This window comes from Pseudophryne corroboree, chromosome 11 (assembly GCF_028390025.1).
Source record: "Pseudophryne corroboree isolate aPseCor3 chromosome 11, aPseCor3.hap2, whole genome shotgun sequence".
Classification (NCBI taxonomy): domain Eukaryota; kingdom Metazoa; phylum Chordata; class Amphibia; order Anura; family Myobatrachidae; genus Pseudophryne; species Pseudophryne corroboree.
In genome coordinates this window covers 68480640-68502618 of record NC_086454.1, presented here as the reverse complement: position 1 = coordinate 68502618, position 21979 = coordinate 68480640, and the positions used below count along the sequence as shown (strand labels likewise).

The window sequence follows — 21979 nt, the reverse complement described above, 5'->3', positions numbered from 1 at the left end:
GGCGCAGCGATGAGCATCAACCAATCGCGCGGCGCGCCTAACGTTGTCGCCCGTTAGCCAATCACAGCGCTCGGTTGCATACATCAACCAATCACAACGCGCAGCTCCACAGATCAACCATTCAGAGGAGCAGTCGCGTCCAAATCAGCGACATGATAGAGCGGCGGGAAAGTATGTGACGTCAGGGTCGCGCTAGCCCGCGAAATTCCTGGGATAGAGGTGAGTGTGAGGTGCTGGCAGTCTGTGCAGTTTTCCCTGTCACATATGCTGCTGGAGGCGGGAATTAATCCCGCAGTGTATTAGTGTATATTTGTCTGGTGGTGATAAACCATTTTTTCCCTCTCTTGACTGACAAGCACATATTAAAGTAGGTAAATCCCTGGCAAAGAGTTCCGTAGCGATACCCACAACCAGGAATCTGCATGCAGAGCTTGTGTATCAGTATTATATCAATATGATGCCCATAGTTTGGTGTAAGTAAGGTTGGGCCACATACACTATAGCAATAATGCCCGATTTCGGGTAGTCTGCCTGATATACCTGATGAAATCGGGCATTTTGGAGGTGTTTCCGATCTGATGCGCGTTTCTGTGAAGATCGGATTCTCCAGATTGAATGTGCTGCACATTCAATCAGGTCCGACCTGGGGGCATGGCTGAGATCGCCCAAGGTACATTGTATGCAAAAGGACAGCATACAAATGTATCTTGGATGATCCTGACCTCTGTATATGGGGCCCTTTGGATTACGAGGCCGGATGAGAGTCTAACTTCAGCCTCGTGTTTAGATCCGTGTTTGTGACCAATTGAGACCATGGGGCTTGTTATTAAATATTTGTGAGATATTCCCCGAAAACAGCAGCTTCTGCTCACGGAGATGTACTAAGCAGTGGAGATGTTGCCCATGGCAACCAATCAGCATAGACATAACATTTAGAATTTGCATCCTATAAAAGTATAAGAGCAGCCAACCTCTCCACAGGCTCACTTCTCCACTTTTATGACTGCTTAGTACATCTCCCTTCAGGTGTAATATGGAGGGATCCATCGCAACTGTGGTCCCTCCATTGCTGAAGAATCTGCATCCCAGATAGCCTAATGTTATCTCCAGATTGCCCTGCCCTATTGTAGCCTACTAATTCACGTTATGTTTTAGAACGCTCCAGCGCTCATTCCGTTGGCCCCCCGGTGACGCATGCGATTGCTGTGCATGTAAGTCTGCTGCCGAGATTCCAACCCAAAAAGCAGTTCAATAGCTTTACGTGATCACTATGCTTCCAGCTGTTTGCTAGGATGCCTGGTATTCATTTTTAACTTTTCGGATTAATGCAAAAAATGATCACATCCGCATTACAAGCGCAGATTGAGATAAATATGCCCCCATGTCTCATTGATGCCGTAGGTGGTTACTACACGAACTCTGTATTTGTGATCGTGTGAATTATGTGGGTATCAGGGACCTATCATTTAAAAAATAAAAAAAAAATGTTGGTCCTTTTAATTGTTTCTGGGACCCATCATAAATACATATAATAATTATGCCTTCAGACTTCACCGCATGCCTCTTAAATGGCCTTCAGACCATCCCATATGTCCTTTGGACTTCCTAATGTGGCCCTAAAATGTCAATCTGATATGCCCACATAGCACCAGCCCTCCCCATGTTACCCTAAAACGCCCATCTGATCTCCTGTTTTGACATCAGATTCCCCAACAGGGCCCTTAAATGCACTTCAGACCATCCCACATTATTACGTTTATTTCATATTTATTAAGTGTTTCTGTAGTGCATAATCTTTATCTAATCAGTACACTTAAGTTCATACACAACTTTAGCCCTGTAAAGATGTTTGTACTATGACTTGTAGCATTAGGTCACAAGGAGAACTGTAAATCTGGATGCAGTTAAAATACCAGCTGTCGGGATCCCAGCTGGTAAAATATAGAAGGGAGATGAAGTGTTAAACAGAGGACCTACAGTAGGGATGAACATCGGAAGCCCACCATCAAATGATGGCTGGACTTTCGTCATCGAATCTTTCGATGCAATGGTAACTAAAGAATTCGATAGAGAAATATTCATTTGATTTGTGCATGTGCAAAAAAATAAGAATTTACTTACCGATAATTCTATTTCTCGTAGTCCGTAGTGGATGCTGGGGACTCCGTCAGGACCATGGGGATTAGCGGCTCCGCAGGAGACAGGGCACAAAAGTAAAAGCTTTTAGGATCAGGTGTTGTGCACTGGCTCCTCCCCCTATGACCCTCCAAGCCTCAGTTAGGATACTGTGCCCGGACGAGCGTACACAATAAGGAAGGATTTTGAATCCCGGGTAAGACTCATACCAGCCACACCAATCACACTGTACAACCTGTGATCTGAACCCAGTTAACAGCATGATAACAGCGGAGCCTCTGAAAAGATGGCTCACAACAATAATAACCCGATTTTTGTAACAATAACTATGTACAAGTATTGCAGACAATCCGCACTTGGGATGGGCGCCCAGCATCCACTACGGACTACGAGAAATAGAATTATCGGTAAGTAAATACTTATTTTCTCTGACGTCCTAAGTGGATGCTGGGGACTCCGTCAGGACCATGGGGATTATACCAAAGCTCCCAAACGGGCGGGAGAGTGCGGATGACTCTTCAGCACCGAACGAGAGAACTCCAGGTCCTCCTCAGCCAGGGTATCAAATTTGTAGAATTTTGCAAACGTGTTTGCCCCTGACCAAGTAGCAGCTCGGCAAAGTTGTAAAGCCGAGACCCCTCGGGCAGCCGCCCAAGATGAGCCCACCTTCCTTGTGGATTGGGCATTTACAGATTTTGGCTGTGGCAGGCCTGCCACAGAATGTGCGAGCTGAATTGTACTACAAATTCAACGAGCAATCGTCTGCTTAGAAGCAGGAGCACCCAGCTTGTTGGGTGCATAAAGTATAAACAGCGAGTCAGACTTTCTGACTCCAGCCGTCCTGGAACATATATTTTCAGGGCCCTGACAACGTCTAGCAACTTGGAGTCCTCCAAGTCCCTAGTATCCGCAGGTACCACAATAGGTTGGTTCAGGTGAAACGCTGACACCACCTTAGGAAGAAACTGGGGACGAGTCCGCAGTTCTGCCCTGTCCGAATGGAAAATCAGATATGGGCTTTTGTAAGACAAAGCCACCAATTCTGACACTCGCCTGGCCGAGGCCAGGGCCAACCGCATGGTCACTTTCCATGTGAGATATTTAAAATCCACAGATTTGAGCGGTTCAAACCAATGTGATTTGAGGAATCCCAACACTACGTTGAGATCCCACGGTGCCACTGGAGGCACAAAAGGGGCTGTATATGCAATACTCCCTTAACAAACGTCTGGACTTCAGGAACTGAAGCCAATTCTTTCTGGAAGAAAATCGACAGGGCCGAAATCTGAACCTTAATGGACCCCAATTTGAGGCCCATAGACACTCCTGTCTTCAGGAAATGCAGGAATCGACCGAGTTAAAATTCCTCCGTGGGGGCCCTCCTGGCCTCGCACCACGCAACAATTTTTCGCCAAATACGGTGATAATGTTGTGCGGTCCCCTCCTTCCTGGCTTTGATCAGGATAGGAATGACTTCCTCCGGAATGCCTTTTTCCTTCAGGATCCGGCGTTCAACCGCCATGCCGTCAAACGCAGCCGCGGTAAGTCTTGGAACAGACAGGGTCCCTGCTGAAGCAGGTCCCTTCTTAGCGGCAGAGGCCATGAGTCCTCTGTGAGCATCTCTTGAAGTTCCGGGTACCAAGTCCTTCTTGGCCAATCCAGAGCCACGAGTATAGTTCTTACTCCTCTCCGTCTTATAATTCTCAGTACCTTGTGTATGAGAGGCAGAGGAGGGAACACATACACTGACTGGTACACCCACGGTGTTACCAGAGCGTCCACAGCTATTGCCTGAGGGTCTCTTGACCTGGCGCAATACCTGTCCAGTTTTTTGTTCAGGCGGGACGCCATCATGTCCACCTTTGGTCTTTCCCAATGGTTCACAATCATGTGGAAGACTTCCCGATGAAGTCCCCACTCTCCCGGGCGTCGGAATGAACACTGCTGACAGTGCTATCACCTGATTTTCCGCCCAGCGAAGAATCCTTGCAGTTTCTGCTATTGCCCTTCTGCTTCTTGTGCCGCCCTGTCTGTTTACGTGGGTGACTGCCGTGATGTTGTCCCACTGGATCAATACCGGCTGACCTTGAAGCAGAGGTCTTGCTAAGCCTAGAGCATTGTAACTTGCCCTTAGCTCCAGTATATTTATGTGGAGATAATTCTCCAGACTTGATCACACTCCCTGGAAATTTTTTCCCTGTGTGACTGCTCCCCAGCCTCTCAGGCTGGCATCCCTGGTCACCAGGACCCTTCCTGAATGCCGAATCTGCGGCCCATTAGTAGATGAGTACTTTGCAGCCACCGCAGAAGAAACACCCTTGTCCTTGGAGACAGGGTTATCCGCTGATGCATCTGAAGATGCGATCCGGACCATTTTTCCAGCAGATCCCACTGAAAAGTTCTTGCGTGAAAACTGCCGAATGGAATCGCTTCGTAAGAAGCCACCATTTTTCCCAGGACCCTTGTGCAATGATGCACTGACACTTTTCCTGGTTTTAGGAGGTTCCTGACTAGCTCGGATAACTCCCTGGCTTTCCTCTCCGGGAGAAACACTCTTTTCTGGACTGTGTCCAGAATCATCCCTAGGAACAGCCGATGTGTCGTCGGAAACAACTGCGGTTTTGGAATATTTAGAATCCACCCGTGCTGTCGTAGAACTACTTGAGATAGTGCTACTCCGACCTCCAACTGTTCTCTGGACCTTGCTCTTATCAGGAGGTCGTCCATTTTCTTTGAAGAAGAATCATCATTTCGGCCATTACCTTGGTAAAGACCCGGGGTGCCGTGGACAATCCAAACGGCAGCGTCTGAAACTGATAGTGACAGTTCTGTACCACGAACCTGAGGTACCCTTGGTGAGAAGGGCAAATTGGGACATGGAGGTAAGTATCGCTGATGTCCCGGGACACCCTATAGTCCCCTTCTTCCTGGTTCGCTATCACTGCTCTGAGTGACTCCATCTTGATTTGAACCTTTTGTAAGTGTTCAAATATTTCAGATTTAGAATAGGTCTCACCGAGCCTTCTGGCTTCAGTACCACAACATAGTGTGGAATAATACCCCTTTCCTTGTTGTAGGAGGGGTACTTTGATTATCACCTGCTGGGAATACAGCTTGTGAATTGTTTCCAATACTGCCTCCCTGTCTGAGGGAGACGTTGGTAAAGCAGACTTCAGGAACCTGCGAGGGGGAAACGTCTCGACTTTCCAATCTGTACCCCTGGGATACTACTTGTAGGATCCAGGGGTCCTGTACGGCCCCAGCGTCATGCTGAGAAACTTGGCAGAAGCGGTGGAGGGCTTCTGTTCCTGGGAATGGGCTGCCTGCTGCAGTCTTCTTCCCTTTCCTCTATCCCTGGGCAGATATGACTCTTATGGGGACGAAAGGACTGAGGCTGAAAAGACGGTGTCTTTTTCTGCAGAGATGTGACTTAGGGTAAAAACGGTGGATTTTCCAGCAGTTGCCGTGGCCACCAGGTCCGATGGACCGACCCCAAATAACTCCTCCCCTTTATACGGCAATACTTCTTTGTGCCGTTTGGAATCTGCATCACCTGACCACTGTCGTGTCCATAAACATCTTCTGGCAGATATGGACATCGCACTTACTCTTGATGCCAGAGTGCAAATATCCCTCTGTGCATCTCGCATATATAGAAATGCATCCTTTAAATGCTCTATAGTCAATAAAATACTGTCCCTGTCAAGGGTATCAATATTTTTAGTCAGGGAATCCGACCAAGCCACCCCAGCTCTGCACATCCAGGCTGAGGCGATCGCTGGTCGCAGTATAACACCAGTATGTGTGTATATACTTCTTAGGATATTTTCCTTGAGGACGGCCCTATCTGGAGACGGTACCGCCACTTGTTTTGATAAGCGTGTGAGCGCCTTATCCACCCTAAGGGGTGTTTCCCAACGTGCCCTAACTTCTGGCGGGAAAAGGGTATACCGCCAATAATTTTCTATCGGGGGAAACCCACGCATCATCACACACTTCATTTAATTTATCTGATTCAGGAAAAACTACAGGTAGTTTTTTCACACCCCACATAATACCCTTTTTTGTGGTACTTGTAGTATCAGAAATATGTAACACCTCCTTCATTGCCCTTAACAAGTAACGTGTGGCCCTAAAGGAAAATACGTTTGTTTCTTCACCGTCGACACTGAAATCAGTGTCTGTGTCGACCGACTGAGGTAAATGGGCGTTTTAAAGCCCCTGACGGTGTTTGAGACGCCTGGACAGGTACTATTTTGTTTGCCGGCCGTCTCTGTTGACATTATCACGTAATTCCTTGAATAAGCCATCCATTTGACATCACCATTACAGGCAATTGCTCCGCCTCCTCACCAACATCGTCCTCATACATGTCGACACACACGTACCGACACACAGCACACACAGGGAATGCTCTGATAGAGGACAGGACCCCACTAGCCCTTTGGGGAGACAGAGGGAGAGTTTGCCAGCACACACCAAAAACGCTATAATTATACAGGGACAACCTTTTATATAAGTGTTTTTCCCTTATAGCATTTTAATATATATAGTCATATCGCCAAATAAGTGCCCCCCCTCTCTGTTTTAACCCTGTTTCTGTAGTGCAGTGCAGGGGAGAGCCTGGGAGCCTTCCCACCAGCATTTCTGTGAGGGAAAATGGCGCTGTGTGCTGAGGAGAATAGGCCCCGCCCCCTTTTCGGTGGGCTTCTTCCGTTTTTCTGAGACCTGGCAGGGGTTAAATACATCCATATAGCCCCCAGGGGCTATATGTGATGTATTTTTAGCCAGAATAAGGTACTATCATTGCTGCCCAGGGCGCCCCCCCCAACGCCCTGCACCCTCAGTGACCGCTGCTATGAAGTGTGCTGACAACAATGGCGCACAGCTGCAGTGCTGTGCGCTACCTTATGAAGACTGAAAAGTCTTCTGCCGCCGGTTTCTGGACCTCTTCATTTTTCGGCATCTGCAAGGGGGTCGGCGGCGCGGCTCCGGGACGAACCCCAGGGTGAGACCTGTGTTCCGACTCTCTCTGGAGCTAATGGTATCCAGTAGCCTAAGAAGCCAATCCATCCTGCACGCAGGTGAGTTCACTTCTCTCCCCTAAGTCCCTCGATGCAGTGAGCCTGTTGCCAGCAGGACTCACTGAAAATAAAAAACCTAACAAAACTTTTACTCTAAGCAGCTCTTTAGGAGAGCCACCTAGATTGCACCCTTCTCGGCCGGGCACAAAAATCTAACTGAGGCTTGGAGGAGGGTCATAGGGGGAGGAGCCAGTGCACACCACCTGATCCTAAAAGCTTTTACTTTTGTGCCCTGTCTCCTGCGGAGCCGCTAATCCCCATGGTCCTGACGGAGTCCCCAGCATCCACTTAGGACGTCAGAGAAAACCTGTTTGCGTATGCACAAAATATCTGCAGCGTGGCCAGCTGGGGATGGAACTGGGGGCAGTACCCAGAAAAAATATCGGAAAACTATCAAATGTTTACCATTGGATGGCGGCAAACATCAGAAATGCTGCCATCGAATGGTAAAAACACATCAAATAAAAAAACATTGATGGTTTCAAACCATCGTATTCCGATATCCATCCCTTCCAGTGCCGCCTTGCATTGGAAGAGAACTGCTGGGATGCTGGTGAGGGTGTTACATAAGTACTGTTACAATGCTGGAAAAGAATGAACGGATGCCATAGTCTGAACCTCCGTTCTGCGCCTGTATATATTGGGCTCTTCAAAAGTTTATAAGATTGTATTTCTCTGTCCATAAAACTAGAGATGACCGGGTTCGGATTTACTCTGTTCTTAATGCCAGAGTTATCGCAAGTTCTTTTTTTCATGATTTTTTTTATTGGCTAACCAAAACATGTGACGTCCATGAGCCTATAAGGAGATTCGGATAAAACCGAACCCGCTCATTTCTACATAAAACAGATGCAGTATACTAATACAGTAATTCTGCTGGAAGAGTCTCTAAGTTAGTGACTTTTTGTTTGCACACTTATGTAGTGCACTTCACACTACAGTGCGTCAAAAACGTATTACCTTTTCTCTGACGTCCTAGTGGATGCTGGGAACTCCGTAAGGACCATGGGGAATAGCGGCTCCGCAGGAGACTGGGCACAAAAGTAAAGCTTTAGGACTACCTGGTGTGCACTGGCTCCTCCCCCTATGACCCTCCTCCAAGCCTCAGTTAGATTTTTGTGCCCGGCCGAGAAGGGTGCACACTAGGGGCTCTCCTGAGCTTCTTGGTGAAAGTTTAGTTTTAGGTTTTTTATTTTCAGTGAAACCTGCTGGCAACAGGCTCACTGCATCGAGGGACTAAGGGGAGAAGAAGCGAACTCGCCTGCGTGCAGAGTGGATTGGGCTTCTTAGGCTACTGGACACCATTAGCTCCAGAGGGACCGAACACAGGCCCAGCCTCGGAGCTCGGTCCCAGAGCCGCGCCGCCGGCCCCCTTACAGAGTCAGAAGCAAGAAGAGGTCCGGAAAAATCGGCGGCAGAAGACATCAGTCTTCAACAAGGTAGCGCACAGCACTGCAGCTGTGCGCCATTGTTACTCAGGCACACTTCACACTTCGGTCACTGAGGGTGCAGGGCGCTAGGGGGGGGCGCCCCGAGCAGCAATGTAAACACCTTGGCTGGCATAAATACACCACATATAACCCCCAGGGCTATATGGATGTATTTTAACCCCTGACAGATTCCACAGAAAAACGGGAGAAAAGGCTGCTGAGGAGGGGGCGGAGCCTATCTCCTCAGCACACTGGCGCCATTTTCTCTCACAGCTCCGTTGGAGGGAAGCTCCCTGGCTCTCCCCTGCAGTTACTACACTACAGAAAGGGGTTAAAAGAGAGGGGGGCACTAATTAGGCGCAGTATAACAATACAGCAGCTATAAGGGGAAAAACACTTATATAAGGTTATCCCTGTGTGTGTATGTATATATATATATATATATATATATATATATATATATATATATATATATATATATATATATTCTCTATCGTCCTAGTGGATGCTGGGGTTCCTGAAAGGACCATGGGAATAGCGGCTCCGCAGGAGACAGGGCACAAAAAGTAAAGCTTTTCCGATCAGGTGGTGTGCACTGGCTCCTCCCCCTATGACCCTCCTCCAGACTCCAGTTAGATTTTTGTGCCCGGCCGAGAAGGGTGCAATCTAGGTGGCTCTCCTAAAGAGCTGCTTAGAGAAAGTTTAGCTAGGTTTTTTATGTTACAGTGATTCCTGCTGGCAACAGGATCACTGCAGCGAGGGACTGAGGGGAGAAGGAGTCAACTCACCTGCGTGCAGGATGGATTGGCTTCTTGGCTACTGGACATCAAGCTCCAGAGGGACGATCACAGGTACAGCCTGGATGGTCACCGGAGCCGCGCCGCCGGCCCCCTTGCAGATGCTGAAGACAGAAGAGGTCCAGAATCGGCGGCTGAAGACTCCTGCAGTCTTCTAAAGGTAGCGCACAGCACTGCAGCTGTGCGCCATTTTCCTCTCAGCACACTTCACACGGCAGTCACTGAGGGTGCAGGGCGCTGGGAGGGGGGCGCCCTGGGAGGCAAAATGAGTACCTATAAAGGCTAAAAATACCTCACATATAGCCCTAGAGGCTATATGGAGATATTTAACCCCTGCCTGATTTCTCAAAATAGCGGGAGACGAGCCCGCCGGAAAAGGGGCGGGGCCTATCTCCTCAGCACACGGCGCCATTTCCTCTCACAGCTCCGCTGGTCAGGACGGCTCCCAGGTCTCTCCCCTGCACTGCACTACAGAAACAGGGTAAAACAGAGAGGGGGGGCAAATTTATGGCGATATTTTTATATAACAAAGCAGCTATAGGGGAGCACTTATTATAAGGCTATCCCTGATATATATATAGCGCTTTTGGTGTGTGCTGGCAAACTCTCCCTCTGTCTCCCCAAAGGGCTAGTGGGTCCTGTCTTCATTAGGAGCATTCCCTGTGTGTCTGCTGTGTGTCGGTACGTGTGTGTCGACATGTATGAGGACGATATTGGTGTGGAGGCGGAGCAATTGCCAAATATGGGGATGTCACCTCCTAGGGGGGTCGACACCAGAATGGATGCCTTTATTTATGGAACTACGGGATAGTGTCAACACGCTAAAGCAGTCGTTTGACGACATGAGACGGCCGGACAATCAATTAGTGCCTGTCCAGGCGACTCAAACACCGTCAGGGGCTGTGAAACGCCCTTTGCCTCAGTCGGTCGACACAGACCCAGACACAGGCGATGACTCCAGTGGTGACGGTGACGAATCAACCGTATTTTCCAGTAGGGCCACACGTTATATGATTTTGGCAATGAAGGAGGCGTTACATTTAGCTGATACTACAGGTACCACTAAACAGGGTATTATGTGGGGTATGAAAAAACTACCTATAGTTTTTCCTGAATCAGAAGAGCTAAATGACGTGTGTAATGAAGCGTGGGTTGCCCCTGATAAAAAGCTGATAATTTCAAAGAAATTATTGGCATTATACCCTTTCCCGCCAGAGGTTAGGGAGCGCTGGGAAACACCTCCTAGGGTGGACAAGGCGCTAACACGCTTATCTAAACAAGTGGCGTTACCCTCTCCTGAGACGGCCGCACTTAAAGATCCATCAGATAGGAGGATGGAAAATATCCAAAAAAGTATATACACACATGCAGGTGTTATACTACGACCAGCTGTAGCAACTGCCTGGATGGGCAGTGCGGGGGTAGTTTGGTCAGAATCCCTGATTGAAAATATTGATACCCTGGACAGGGACAATATTCTACTGTCGTTAGAACAAATAAAGGATGCATTTCTTTATATGCGTGATGCACAGAGGGATATATGCACACTGGCATCACGGGTAAGTGCTATGTCCATTTCGGCCAGAAGAGCTTTATGGACGCGACAGTGGACAGGCGATGCGGATTCAAAACGGCATATGGAAGTTTTGCCGTATAAGGGGGAGGAGTTATTTGGAGTCGGTCTATCAGATTTGGTGGCCACGGCTACAGCCGGGAAATCCACCTTTCTACCTCAAGTCACTCCCCAACAGAAAAAGGCACCGACTTTTCAACCGCAGCCCTTTCGTTCCTTTAAAAATAAGAGAGCAAAGGGCTATTCATATTTGCCACGAGGCAAAGGTCGAGGGAAGAGACAGCAACACGCAGCTCCTTCCCAGGATCAGAAGCCCTCCCCGGCTTCTACAAAAGCCTCAGCATGACGCTGGGGCTTCTCAAGCGGACTCGGGGACGGTGGGCGGTCGTCTCAAAAATTACAGCGCGCAGTGGGCTCACTCGCAAGTAGATCCCTGGATCCTGCAGATAATATCTCAGGGATACAGGTTGGAATTAGAGACAGATCCACCTCGCCGTTTCCTGAGGTCTGCTTTACCAACGTCCCCCTCCGAAAGGGAGACGGTGTTGGAAGCCATTCACAAGCTGTACTCTCAGCAGGTGATAGTCAAGGTACCTCTTCTGCAACAAGGGAAGGGGTATTATTCCACTCTTTTTGTGGTACCGAAGCCGGATGGCTCGGTAAGGCCTATTCTAAATCTGAAGTCCTTGAACCTGTACATAAAGAAGTTCAAGTTCAAAATGGAGTCACTCAGAGCAGTGATAGCGAACCTGGAAGAGGGGAACTTTATGGTATCCTTGGACATCAAGGATGCGTATCTCCACGTTCCAATTTACCCCTCACACCAGGGGTACCTCAGGTTCGTTGTACAAAACTGTCACTATCAGTTTCAGACGCTGCCGTTCGGATTGTCCACGGCACCTCGGATCTTTACAAAGGTAATGGCCGAGATGATGATTCTTCTTCGAAGAAAAGGCGTATTAATTATCCCATACTTGGACGATCTCCTAATAAGGGCGAGGTCCAGAGAACAGCTAGAGATGGGATTAGCACTGTCTCAAGAAGTGCTAAAACAGCACGGGTGGATTCTGAATATTCCAAAATCCCAGTTAATGCCGACAACTCGTCTGCTGTTCCTAGGGATGATTCTGGACACGGTTCAGAAAAAGGTTTTTCTCCCGGAGGAAAAAGCCAAGGAGTTATCCGAGCTTGTCAGGAACCTCCTAAAACCAGGAAAGGTGTCTGTACATCAATGCACAAGAGTCCTGGGAAAAATGGTGGCTTCTTACGAAGCGATTCCATTCGGCAGATTCCAGGCAAGAATTTTCCAAAGGGATCTGTTGGACAAATGGTCAGGGTCGCATCTTCAGATGCACCTACGGATAACCCTGTCTCCAAGGACAAGGGTGTCTCTTCTGTGGTGGTTGCAGAGTGCTCATCTATTGGAGGGCCGCAGATTCGGCATACAGGATTGGATCCTGGTGACCACGGACGCCAGCCTGAGAGGCTGGGGAGCAGTCACACAAGGAAGAAACTTCCAGGGAGTATGGACGAGCCTGGAAACGTCTCTTCACATAAACATTCTGGAACTAAGAGCAATATACAATGCTCTAAACCAGGCAGAACCTCTGCTTCAGGGAAAACCGGTATTGATCCAGTCGGACAACATCACGGCAGTCGCCCATGTGAACAGACAGGGCGGCACAAGAAGCAGGAGGGCAATGGCAGAAGCTGCAAGGATTCTTCGCTGGGCAGAGAATCATGTGATAGCACTGTCAGCAGTGTTCATCCCGGGAGTGGACAACTGGGAAGCAGACTTCCTCAGCAGACACGATCTTCACCCGGGAGAGTGGGGACTTCATCCAGAAGTCTTCCACATGCTGGTAACCCGTTGGGAAAGACCAATGGTGGACATGATGGCGTCTCGCCTCAACAAAAAACTGGACAGGTATTGCGCCAGGTCAAGAGATCCGCAGGCAATAGCTGTGGACGCGCTGGTAACGCCTTGGGTGTACCAGTCGGTGTATGTGTTTCCTCCTCTGCCTCTCATACCAAAAGTATTGAGAATTATACGGCAAAGAGGCGTAAGAACGATACTAGTGGTTCCGGATTGGCCAAGGAGGACTTGGTACCCGGAACTTCAAGAGATGATCACGGAAGATCCGTGGCCTCTACCTCTAAGGAGGGACTTGCTTCAGCAGGGTCCCTGTCTGTTTCAAGACTTACCGCGGCTGCGTTTGACGGCATGGCGGTTGAACGCCGGATCCTAAAGGAAAGAGGCATGCCGGAAGAAGTCATTCCTACTTTGATTAAAGCAAGGAAGGAAGTAACCGTGCAACATTATCACCGAATTTGGCGAAAATATGTTGCGTGGTGCGAAGATCGGAGTGCTCCGACGGAGGAATTTCAACTGGGTCGATTCCTACATTTCCTGCAATCAGGATTGTCAATGGGTCTCAAATTGGGATCTATTAAGGTTCAAATTTCGGCCCTGTCGATTTTCTTTCAAAAAGAATTGGCTTCAGTCCCTGAAGTCCAGACCTTTGTTAAGGGAGTGCTGCATATACAGCCTCCTGTGGTGCCTCCAGTGGCACCGTGGGATCTAAATGTGGTTTTGGACTTCCTAAAATCTCATTGGTTTGAACCACTAAAAAAGGTGGATTTGAAATATCTCACATGGAAAGTGACCATGCTTCTAGCCCTGGCTTCTGCCAGGAGAGTGTCAGAATTGGCAGCTTTATCTTACAAAAGCCCATATCTGATTTTCCATTCGGACAGGGCAGAACTGCGAACTCGTCCGCATTTTCTCCCTAAGGTGGTGTCAGCATTTCATCTGAACCAGCCTATTGTAGTGCCTGCGGCTACAAGTGACTTGGAGGACTCCAAGTTACTGGACGTTGTCAGAGCATTAAAAATATATATTGCAAGGACAGCTGGAGTCAGAAAATCTGACTCGTTGTTTATATTGTATGCACCCAACAAGATGGGTGCTCCTGCGTCTAAGCAGACGATTGCTCGTTGGATCTGTAGCACAATCCAACTTGCACATTCTGTGGCAGGCTTGCCACAGCCTAAATCTGTAAAGGCCCACTCCACAAGGAAGGTGGGCTCATCTTGGGCGGCTGCCCGAGGGGTCTCGGCATTACAACTTTGCCGAGCAGCTACGTGGTCAGGGGAGAACACGTTTGTAAAATTTTACAAATTTGATACTCTGGCTAAGGAGGACCTGGAGTTCTCTCATTCGGTGCTGCAGAGTCATCCGCACTCTCCCGCCCGTTTGGGAGCTTTGGTATAATCCCCATGGTCCTTTCAGGAACCCCAGCATCCACTAGGACGATAGAGAAAATAAGATTTTACTTACCGATAAATCTATTTCTCGGAGTCCGTAGTGGATGCTGGGCGCCCATCCCAAGTGCGGATTATCTGCATAAGTTGTACATAGTTATTGTTAACTAATTCGGGTTATTGTTAAAGGAAGCCATCTTTCAGAGGCTCCGCTGTTATCATACTGTTAACTGGGTTTAGATCACAAGTTGTACGGTGTGATTGGTGTGGCTGGTATGAGTCTTACCCGGGATTCAAAATCCTCCCTTATTGTGTACGCTCGTCCGGGCACAGTACCTAACTGGAGTCTGGAGGAGGGTCATAGGGGGAGGAGCCAGTGCACACCACCTGATCGGAAAAGCTTTACTTTTTGTGCCCTGTCTCCTGCGGAGCCGCTATTCCCATGGTCCTTTCAGGAACCCCAGCATCCACTACGGACTCCGAGAAATAGATTTATCGGTAAGTAAAATCTTATTATATATATATATAGCGCTCTGGTGTGTGCTGGCATACTCTCCCTCTGTCTCCCCAAAGGGCTAGTGGGGTCCTGTCCTCTATCAGAGCATTCCCTGTGTGTGTGCTGTGTGTCGGTACGTTGTGTCGACATGTATGAGGAGGAAAATGAGGTGGAGGCGGAGCAATTGCCTGTAACAGAGATGTCACCCCCTAGGGAGTCGACACCTGAGTGGATGAATGTGACAGTGTCAGCTCTTTACAAAAGATTGATGACATGAGACAGCCGGCGACACAGCCTGTGCCTGTCCAGGTGTCTCAAAAGCCATCAGGGGCTCTAAAACGCCCGTTACCACAGATGGCAGATACAGACGCCGACACGGATACTGACTCCAGTGTCGACGATTAAGAGACGAATGTGACTTCCAGTAGGGCCACACGTTACATGATTGAGGCTATGGAAAATGTTTTTACACATTTCTGATAATACCAGTACCACTAAAAAGGGTATTATGTTGGGTGAGAAAAAACTGCCTGTAGTTTTTCCTGCATCTGAGAAATTAAATGAAGTGTGTGATGATGCGTGGGTTTCCCCCGATAAAAACTGTTAATTCCTAAAAAGTTATTAGCATCATACCTCTTCCCGCCAGAGGATAGGGCACGTTGGGAAACACCCCCTACGGTGAATAAAGCGCTCACACGCTTGTCTAAACAGGTGGCACTACCGTCCCTGGATACGGCCGCCCTTAAGGAACCTGCTGACAGAAAGCAGTAAAATATCCTAAAATGTATATACACTCACACGGGTGTGATACTGCGACCAGCAATCGCCTCAGCCTGGATGTGCAGTGCTGGGGTGGCTTGGTCGGATTCCCTGACTGACAATATTGATACCCTACATAGGGACAGTATATTACTGACTATAGAGCATTTAAAAGATGCATTTCTATATATGCGTGATGCACAGAGGGATATTTGCCAACTGGCATCAAGAGTAAGTGCGCTGTCCATTTCTGCCAGAAGAGGGCTATGGACAAGACAGTGGTCAGGTGATGCTGATTCCAAAAGGCATATGGAAGTATCGCCTTATAAAAGGGAGGAGTTATTTGGGGTAGGTCTAACAGACCTGGTGGCCACGGCAACGGCTGGGAAATCCACAATTTTACCCCAGGTAGCCTCTCAACATAAGAAGACGCCGTATTATCAGGCGCAGTCCTTTGGGCCCCATAAGAGCAAGCGGGCAAAAGGCTCCTCATTTCTGCCCCGTGGCAGAGGGAGAGGAAAAAGGCTGCAGCAAACAGCCAGTTCCCAGGAACAGAAGCCCTCTCCCGTTTTCTGCCAAGTCCTCAGCATGACGCTGGGGCTTTACAAGCGGACTCGGGCACGGTGGGGGCCTGTCTCTAAAATTTCAGCGTGCAGTGGGCTCACTCACAGGTGGACCCCTGGATCCTTCAGGTGGTATCTCAGGGGTACAAATTGGAATTCGAGACGTCTCCCCTTCGCCGTTTCCTAAAGTCTGCTTTACCGACGTCTCCCTCCGACAGGGAGGCGGTATGGGAAGCCATTCACAAGCTGTATTCCCAGCAGGTGATAATCAAGGTACCCCTCCTACAACAGGGAAAGGGGTATTATTCCACACTGGTTGTGGTACCGAAGCCGGACGGCTCGGTGAGACCTAATTTAAATCTGAAATCCTTGAACACTTACATACAAAGGTTCAAATTCAAGATGGAGTCACTCAGAGCGGTGATGGCAAACCTGGAAGAAGGGGATTATATGGTGTCTCTGGACATCAAGGATGCTTATCTCCATGTCCCAATTTACCCTTCTCACCAAGGGTACCTCAGGTTTGTGGTACAGAACTGTCACTATCAGTTTCAGACGCTGCCGTTTGGTTTGTCCACGGCACCCCGTGTCTTTACCAAAGTAATGGCCGAAATGATGATACTCCTTCGAAGGAAGGGAGTTTTAATTATCCCTTACTTGGACGATCTCCGGATAAGGGCAAGATCCAGGGAACAGTTGGTAGTCGGGGTAGCACTATCTCAAGTAGTGTTGCGGCAGCACGGTTGGATTCTCAATATTCCAAAATCGCAGCTGATCCCGACGACACGTCTTCTATTCCTAAGGATGATCCTGGACACAGTCCAGAAAAAGGTGTTTCTCCAGGAGGAGAAAGCCAGGGAGTTATCCGAACTAGTCAGAAACCTCCTAAAACCAGGCCAAGTATCAGTGCACAAGGGTCCTGGGAAAAATGGTGGCTTCCTACGAAGCAATTTCATTCGGCAGATTCCACGCAAGAACTTTCCAGTGGGACCTGCTGGAAAAATGGTCCGGATCGCATCTTCAGATGCATCAGCGGATAACCCTGTCACCAAAGACAAGGGTGTCTCTCCTGTGGTGGTTGCAGAGTGCTCATCTTCTAGAGGGCGCAGATTCGGCATTCAGGACTGGGTCCTGGTGACCACGGATGCCAGCCTGCGAGGCTGGGGAGCAGTCACACAGGGAAGAAATTTCCAGGGCTTGTGGTCAAGCCTGGAGACATCACTTCACATAAGTATCTTGGAGCTAAGGGCCATTTACAATGCCCTAAGCCAAGCAAGACCTCTGCTTCAAGGTCAGCCGGTGCTGATCCAGTCGGACAACATCACGGCAGTCGCCCACGTAGACAGACAGGGCGACACAAGAAGCAGGAGGGCAATGGCAGAAGCTGCAAGGATTTTTCGCTGGGCGGAAAATCATGTGATAGCATTGTCAGCAGTGTTCATTCCGGGAGTGGACAACTGGGAAACAGACTTCCTCAGCAGAAGTCTTCCACATGATTGTAAACCGTTGGGAAAAACCAAAGGTGGACATGATGGCGTCCCGCCTAAACAAAAAATTGGACAGGTATTGCGCCAGGTCAAGGGACCCTCGGGCAATAGCTGTGGACGCTCTGGTAACACCGTGGGTGTACCAGTCAGTGTATGTGTTCCCTCCTCTTCCTCTCTTACCAAAAGTACTGAGAATTATAAGACGGAGGGGAGTAAGAACTATACTCATGGCTCCGGATTGGCCAAGAAGGACTTGGTACCCGGAACTTCAAGAGATGCTCACGGAGGACCCGTGGCCTCTACCTCTAAGAAGGGACCTGCTCCATCAAGGACCCTATCTATTCCAAGACGTACCGCAGGCTGCGTTTGACGGCAGGGCGGTTGAACGCCGGATCCTGAAGGAAAAAGGCATTCCGGATGAAGTCATCCCTACCCTGATCAAAGCCAGGAAGGATGTAACCGCAAAGCATTATCACCGCATTAGGCGAAAATATGTTGCGTGGTGCGAGGCCATTAAGGCCCCGATGGAGGAATTTCAACTAGGTCGATTCCTGCATTTCCTGCAAACAGGAGTGTCTATGGACCTAAAATTGGGGTCCATTAAGGTTCAAATTTCGGCCCTGTCAATTTTCTTCCAGAAAGAACTAGCTTCAGTTCCTGAAGTTCAGACGTTTGTAAAAGGGGTACTGCATATACAGCCTCCTTTTGTGCCTCCAGTGGCACTTTGGGATCTCAATGTAGTTTTGGGGTTCCTAAAGTCACAATGGTTTGAACCACTTGAATCTGTGGAGTTAAAATATCTCACATGGAAAGTGGTCATGCTGTTGGCCCTGGCCTCGGCCAGGCGCGTGTCAGAATTGGCGGCTTTATCCTGTAAAAGCCCTTATCTGATCTTCCATTCAGACAGGGCGGAATTGAGGACTCGTCCTCAATTTCTCCCTAAGGTGGTTTCAGCGTTTCACTTGAACCAATCTATTGGGGTACCTGCGGCTACTAGGGACTTGGAGGACTCCAAGTTGCTGGACGTAATCAGGGCCCTGAAAATATATGTTTCCAGGACGGCTGGAGTCAGAAAATCTGACTCGCTGTTTATCCTGTATGCACCCAACAAGCTGGGTGCTCCTGCTTCTAAGCAGACTATTGCTCGTTGGATTTGTAGTACAATTCAGCTTGCACGTTCTGTGGCAGGCCTGCCACAGCCAAAATCTGTAAAAGCCCATTCCACAAGGAAGGTGGGCTCATCTTGGGCGGCTGCCCGAGGGGTCTCGGCTTTACAACTTTGCCGAGCAGCTACTTGGTCAGGGGCAAACACGTTTGCTAAATTCTACAAATTTGATACCCTGGCTGAGGAGGACCTGGAGTTCTCTCATTCGGTGCTGCAGAGTCATCCGCACTCTCCCGCCCGTTTGGGAGCTTTGGTATAATCCCCATGGTCCTTACGGAGTTCCCAGCATCCACTAGGACGTCAGAGAAAATAAGAATTTACTTACCGATAATTCTATTTCTCGTAGTCCGTAGTGGATGCTGGGCGCCCATCCCAAGTGCGGATTGTCTGCAATACTTGTACATAGTTATTGTTACAAAAATCGGGTTATTATTGTTGTGAGCCATCTTTCCAGAGGCTCCTCTGTTATCATGCTGTTAACTGGGTTCAGATCACAGGTTATACGGTGTGGCTGGTATGAGTCTTACCCGGGATTCAAAATCCTTCCTTATTGTGTACGCTCGTCCGGGCACAGTATCCTAACTGAGGCTTGGAGGAGGGTCATAGGGGGAGGAGCCAGTGCACACCAGGTAGTCCTAACGCTTTACTTTTGTGCCCAGTCTCCTGCAGAGCCGCTATTCCCCATGGTCCTTACGGAGTTCCCAGCATCCACTACGGACTACGAGAAATAGAATTATCGGTAAGTAAATTCTTATTTTTACAGATGTTTCATTATGCAATGCATCTCTCAAATCTAGAGCAATCTTTGATCCTTCCTCTCTTTATAGTGACATGTCTTATGAATCATGGCCATCACTAAGTAAAGGGCGATTCTCTGTGATGCACGGGACAGCTACACAAATTCAAACTACATACTTCTCCAAAATACCAAGATTTTAGTGGGTCTTAAGTTATAGGGTAAGGCATTACTACTAAGCAATTAAGTTTTCATATAACAATTTCTTAACAGACCAGTTTAAAAGAAAAAAATAAATAAATGCATGTGATGCACAGGACTTTATGTTCACTTTCTGGAGAACCACCCTAATGTATGTTACATATGCCTATGTTTAGATTCAAATTCTCACTCCTTTTTTCAGGTTGCTCGAATATATTGCCCTAGCTTTCATCTTCCTTTACCATCGTGCAATGGGAATCCAAGGCCTGGCCAAACTTATTGCCGATGTGGCGCCTGGAGCCATAAAAGACAATGACATAAAGAGTTACTTTGGGCGGAAAGTAGCAGTTGATGCCTCTATGTGTATCTACCAGTTCCTTATAGCAGTACGGCAGGATGGCAACATGCTTCAGAATGAGGAGGGTGAGACTACCAGCCACTTAATGGGAATGTTTTACCGTACCATTCGCATGGTGGAACATGGTATCAAGCCAGTGTATGTGTTTGATGGGAAGCCTCCACAGCTGAAGTCAGGTGAGCTGGCTAAGCGTAGTGAGAGGAGAGCAGAGGCTGAGAAGCAGCTAGAGGCCGCACAGGAGGCAGGAGAAGTAGAGAATATTGAGAAATTCAATAAGAGGCTTGTTAAGGTCACAAAGCAGCACAACGAGGACTGCAAGAAACTGCTTTCATTAATGGGCATCCCATATGTGGATGCACCTTGCGAGGCAGAGGCCACATGTGCTGCTTTAGTGAAAGCTGGAAAGGTCTATGCTGCAGCTACTGAAGATATGGACGCATTGACTTTTGGCACCCCTCTGTTATTGCGTCATCTCACTGCCAGCGAGGCCAAGAAACTGCCAATCCAGGAGTTTCATCTCAGCCGTGCTCTGGAGGACATCGGTATCACACAAGAGCAGTTCATAGACCTGTGTATACTGTTGGGCAGTGACTACTGTGAGACCATTCGGGGTATTGGTCCAAAGAGGGCTATAGAACTGATCAGACAGCATAAGACTATTGAAGAGATCATGGCTAATATAGACCTAAAGAAGTACCCAGTTCCGGAAAACTGGCTGCACAAGGAAGCCCGCCAACTATTTATAGAGCCTGAGGTGGTTGACATGGACAATGTGGATTTAAAGTGGGTTGACCCAGATGAGGAGGGTTTGGTGGCCTTCATGTGTGGAGAAAAGCAATTCAGTGAGGACCGAATACGCAATGGGGCAAAGAAGCTGTCTAAGAACCGCCATGGCAGCACACAGGGACGACTAGATGACTTCTTCAAGGTGACCGGATCCATCAGCTCCACCAAAAGAAAAGAGGTTGATGTTAAAGGCTCAGCCAAGAAGAAGGCAAAAACTGGAACCCCAGCAGGAAAGTTTAAAAGGGGCAAATGAGTTTATGCATTTATTAGTGATTAATATGGGGGCTTATTTTTAATAGTTTTTGTGCTTAAATGTCTCGTGTTCATCAAAATAAAACGTTCATATAAGGTTTTTTTGTTAATATAGTTTGACAAATAAACATGCAAGTATGAAAAATACGTGTGTGAAATGCACCATTTTATTATGTTTTTTATTGAACTGGCTACAAAAGATTATTCTACAAAACTGTTCTCTGCCAAGGTAGTTTACAAAACTTCTGGTATTGTACATAATACGATGGTGGGCAATACGGTGTTTTGCAGGGTCATTCCCACAGGAAGTCACCCATATTGTCATGCAGTATCCGTATATAGGTCACCTCCATAACATTAACTGTTGCAGTCTGTGCAATGTCATTAACCCATTGGTTCCCAAACTTGATACTCAAGGCACCCTAAGTGCTGATAATTTAAATATAAATCAAGGAAAAAAGTTGAAAGCGCTGTCCACAATAAAAGTTTTTTATTTGATTAAAAATTATAAAATCACTATTCACATATATCCTTATCAATACTGATCTAAAGGTTTAGACATTGAAACATTCAATGTCTAAACCTTTAGATCAGTATTGATAAGGATATATGTGAATAGTGATTTTATAATTTTTAATCAAATAAAAAACTTTTATTGTGGACAGCGCTTTCAACTTTTTTCCTTGATTTATATTTAAATTATTGGGACTCAACAAACCCACTATTGAAAGCAGCAGTGCACAATTGAGAGGAGGTGTATTTTTAAGGAGCTGCACAGCTGACACACACAAGAGCTTAGCGCTTTCTAAGTTTGAGGTTACCCTAAGTGCTATTCACACTACCCGGATTTTTCAACGGCCGGGAAAAATCCAGCAAAAGTCGGACAGTTTTT

At 47.9% G+C, this 21979-nt stretch overlaps 1 protein-coding gene across 5 annotated transcripts; it reads left to right on the top strand.

The window, feature by feature from the left end:
• Positions 1-110: 110 nt before the first annotated feature.
• Positions 111-21234, top strand: FEN1 (flap structure-specific endonuclease 1). 5 transcript variants are annotated; one of them, XM_063944406.1, is made up of 4 exons: positions 114-219; positions 19414-19493; positions 19582-19711; positions 19894-21234. In XM_063944406.1, the coding sequence occupies exon 4, from the start codon at positions 19943-19945 to the stop codon at positions 21086-21088; it is 1146 nt and encodes a 381-aa protein (XP_063800476.1). In that variant the 5' UTR covers positions 114-219; positions 19414-19493; positions 19582-19711; positions 19894-19942; the 3' UTR covers positions 21089-21234. The 5 variants fall into 5 exon arrangements, with proteins under 5 accessions (XP_063800475.1, XP_063800474.1, XP_063800476.1 ...); XM_063944404.1 differs by lacking the exon at positions 19414-19493 and having other exon boundaries at positions 112-219; XM_063944407.1 differs by lacking the exons at positions 114-219; positions 19414-19493 and adding an exon at positions 271-367.
• Positions 21235-21979: the final 745 nt, after the last annotated feature.

Coding starts and splice junctions, on each gene's coding strand:
- FEN1 (XM_063944405.1), top strand. CDS start 19,943: ATGGGAATCCAAGGCCTGGCCAAACTTATTGCCGATGTGGCGCCTGGA.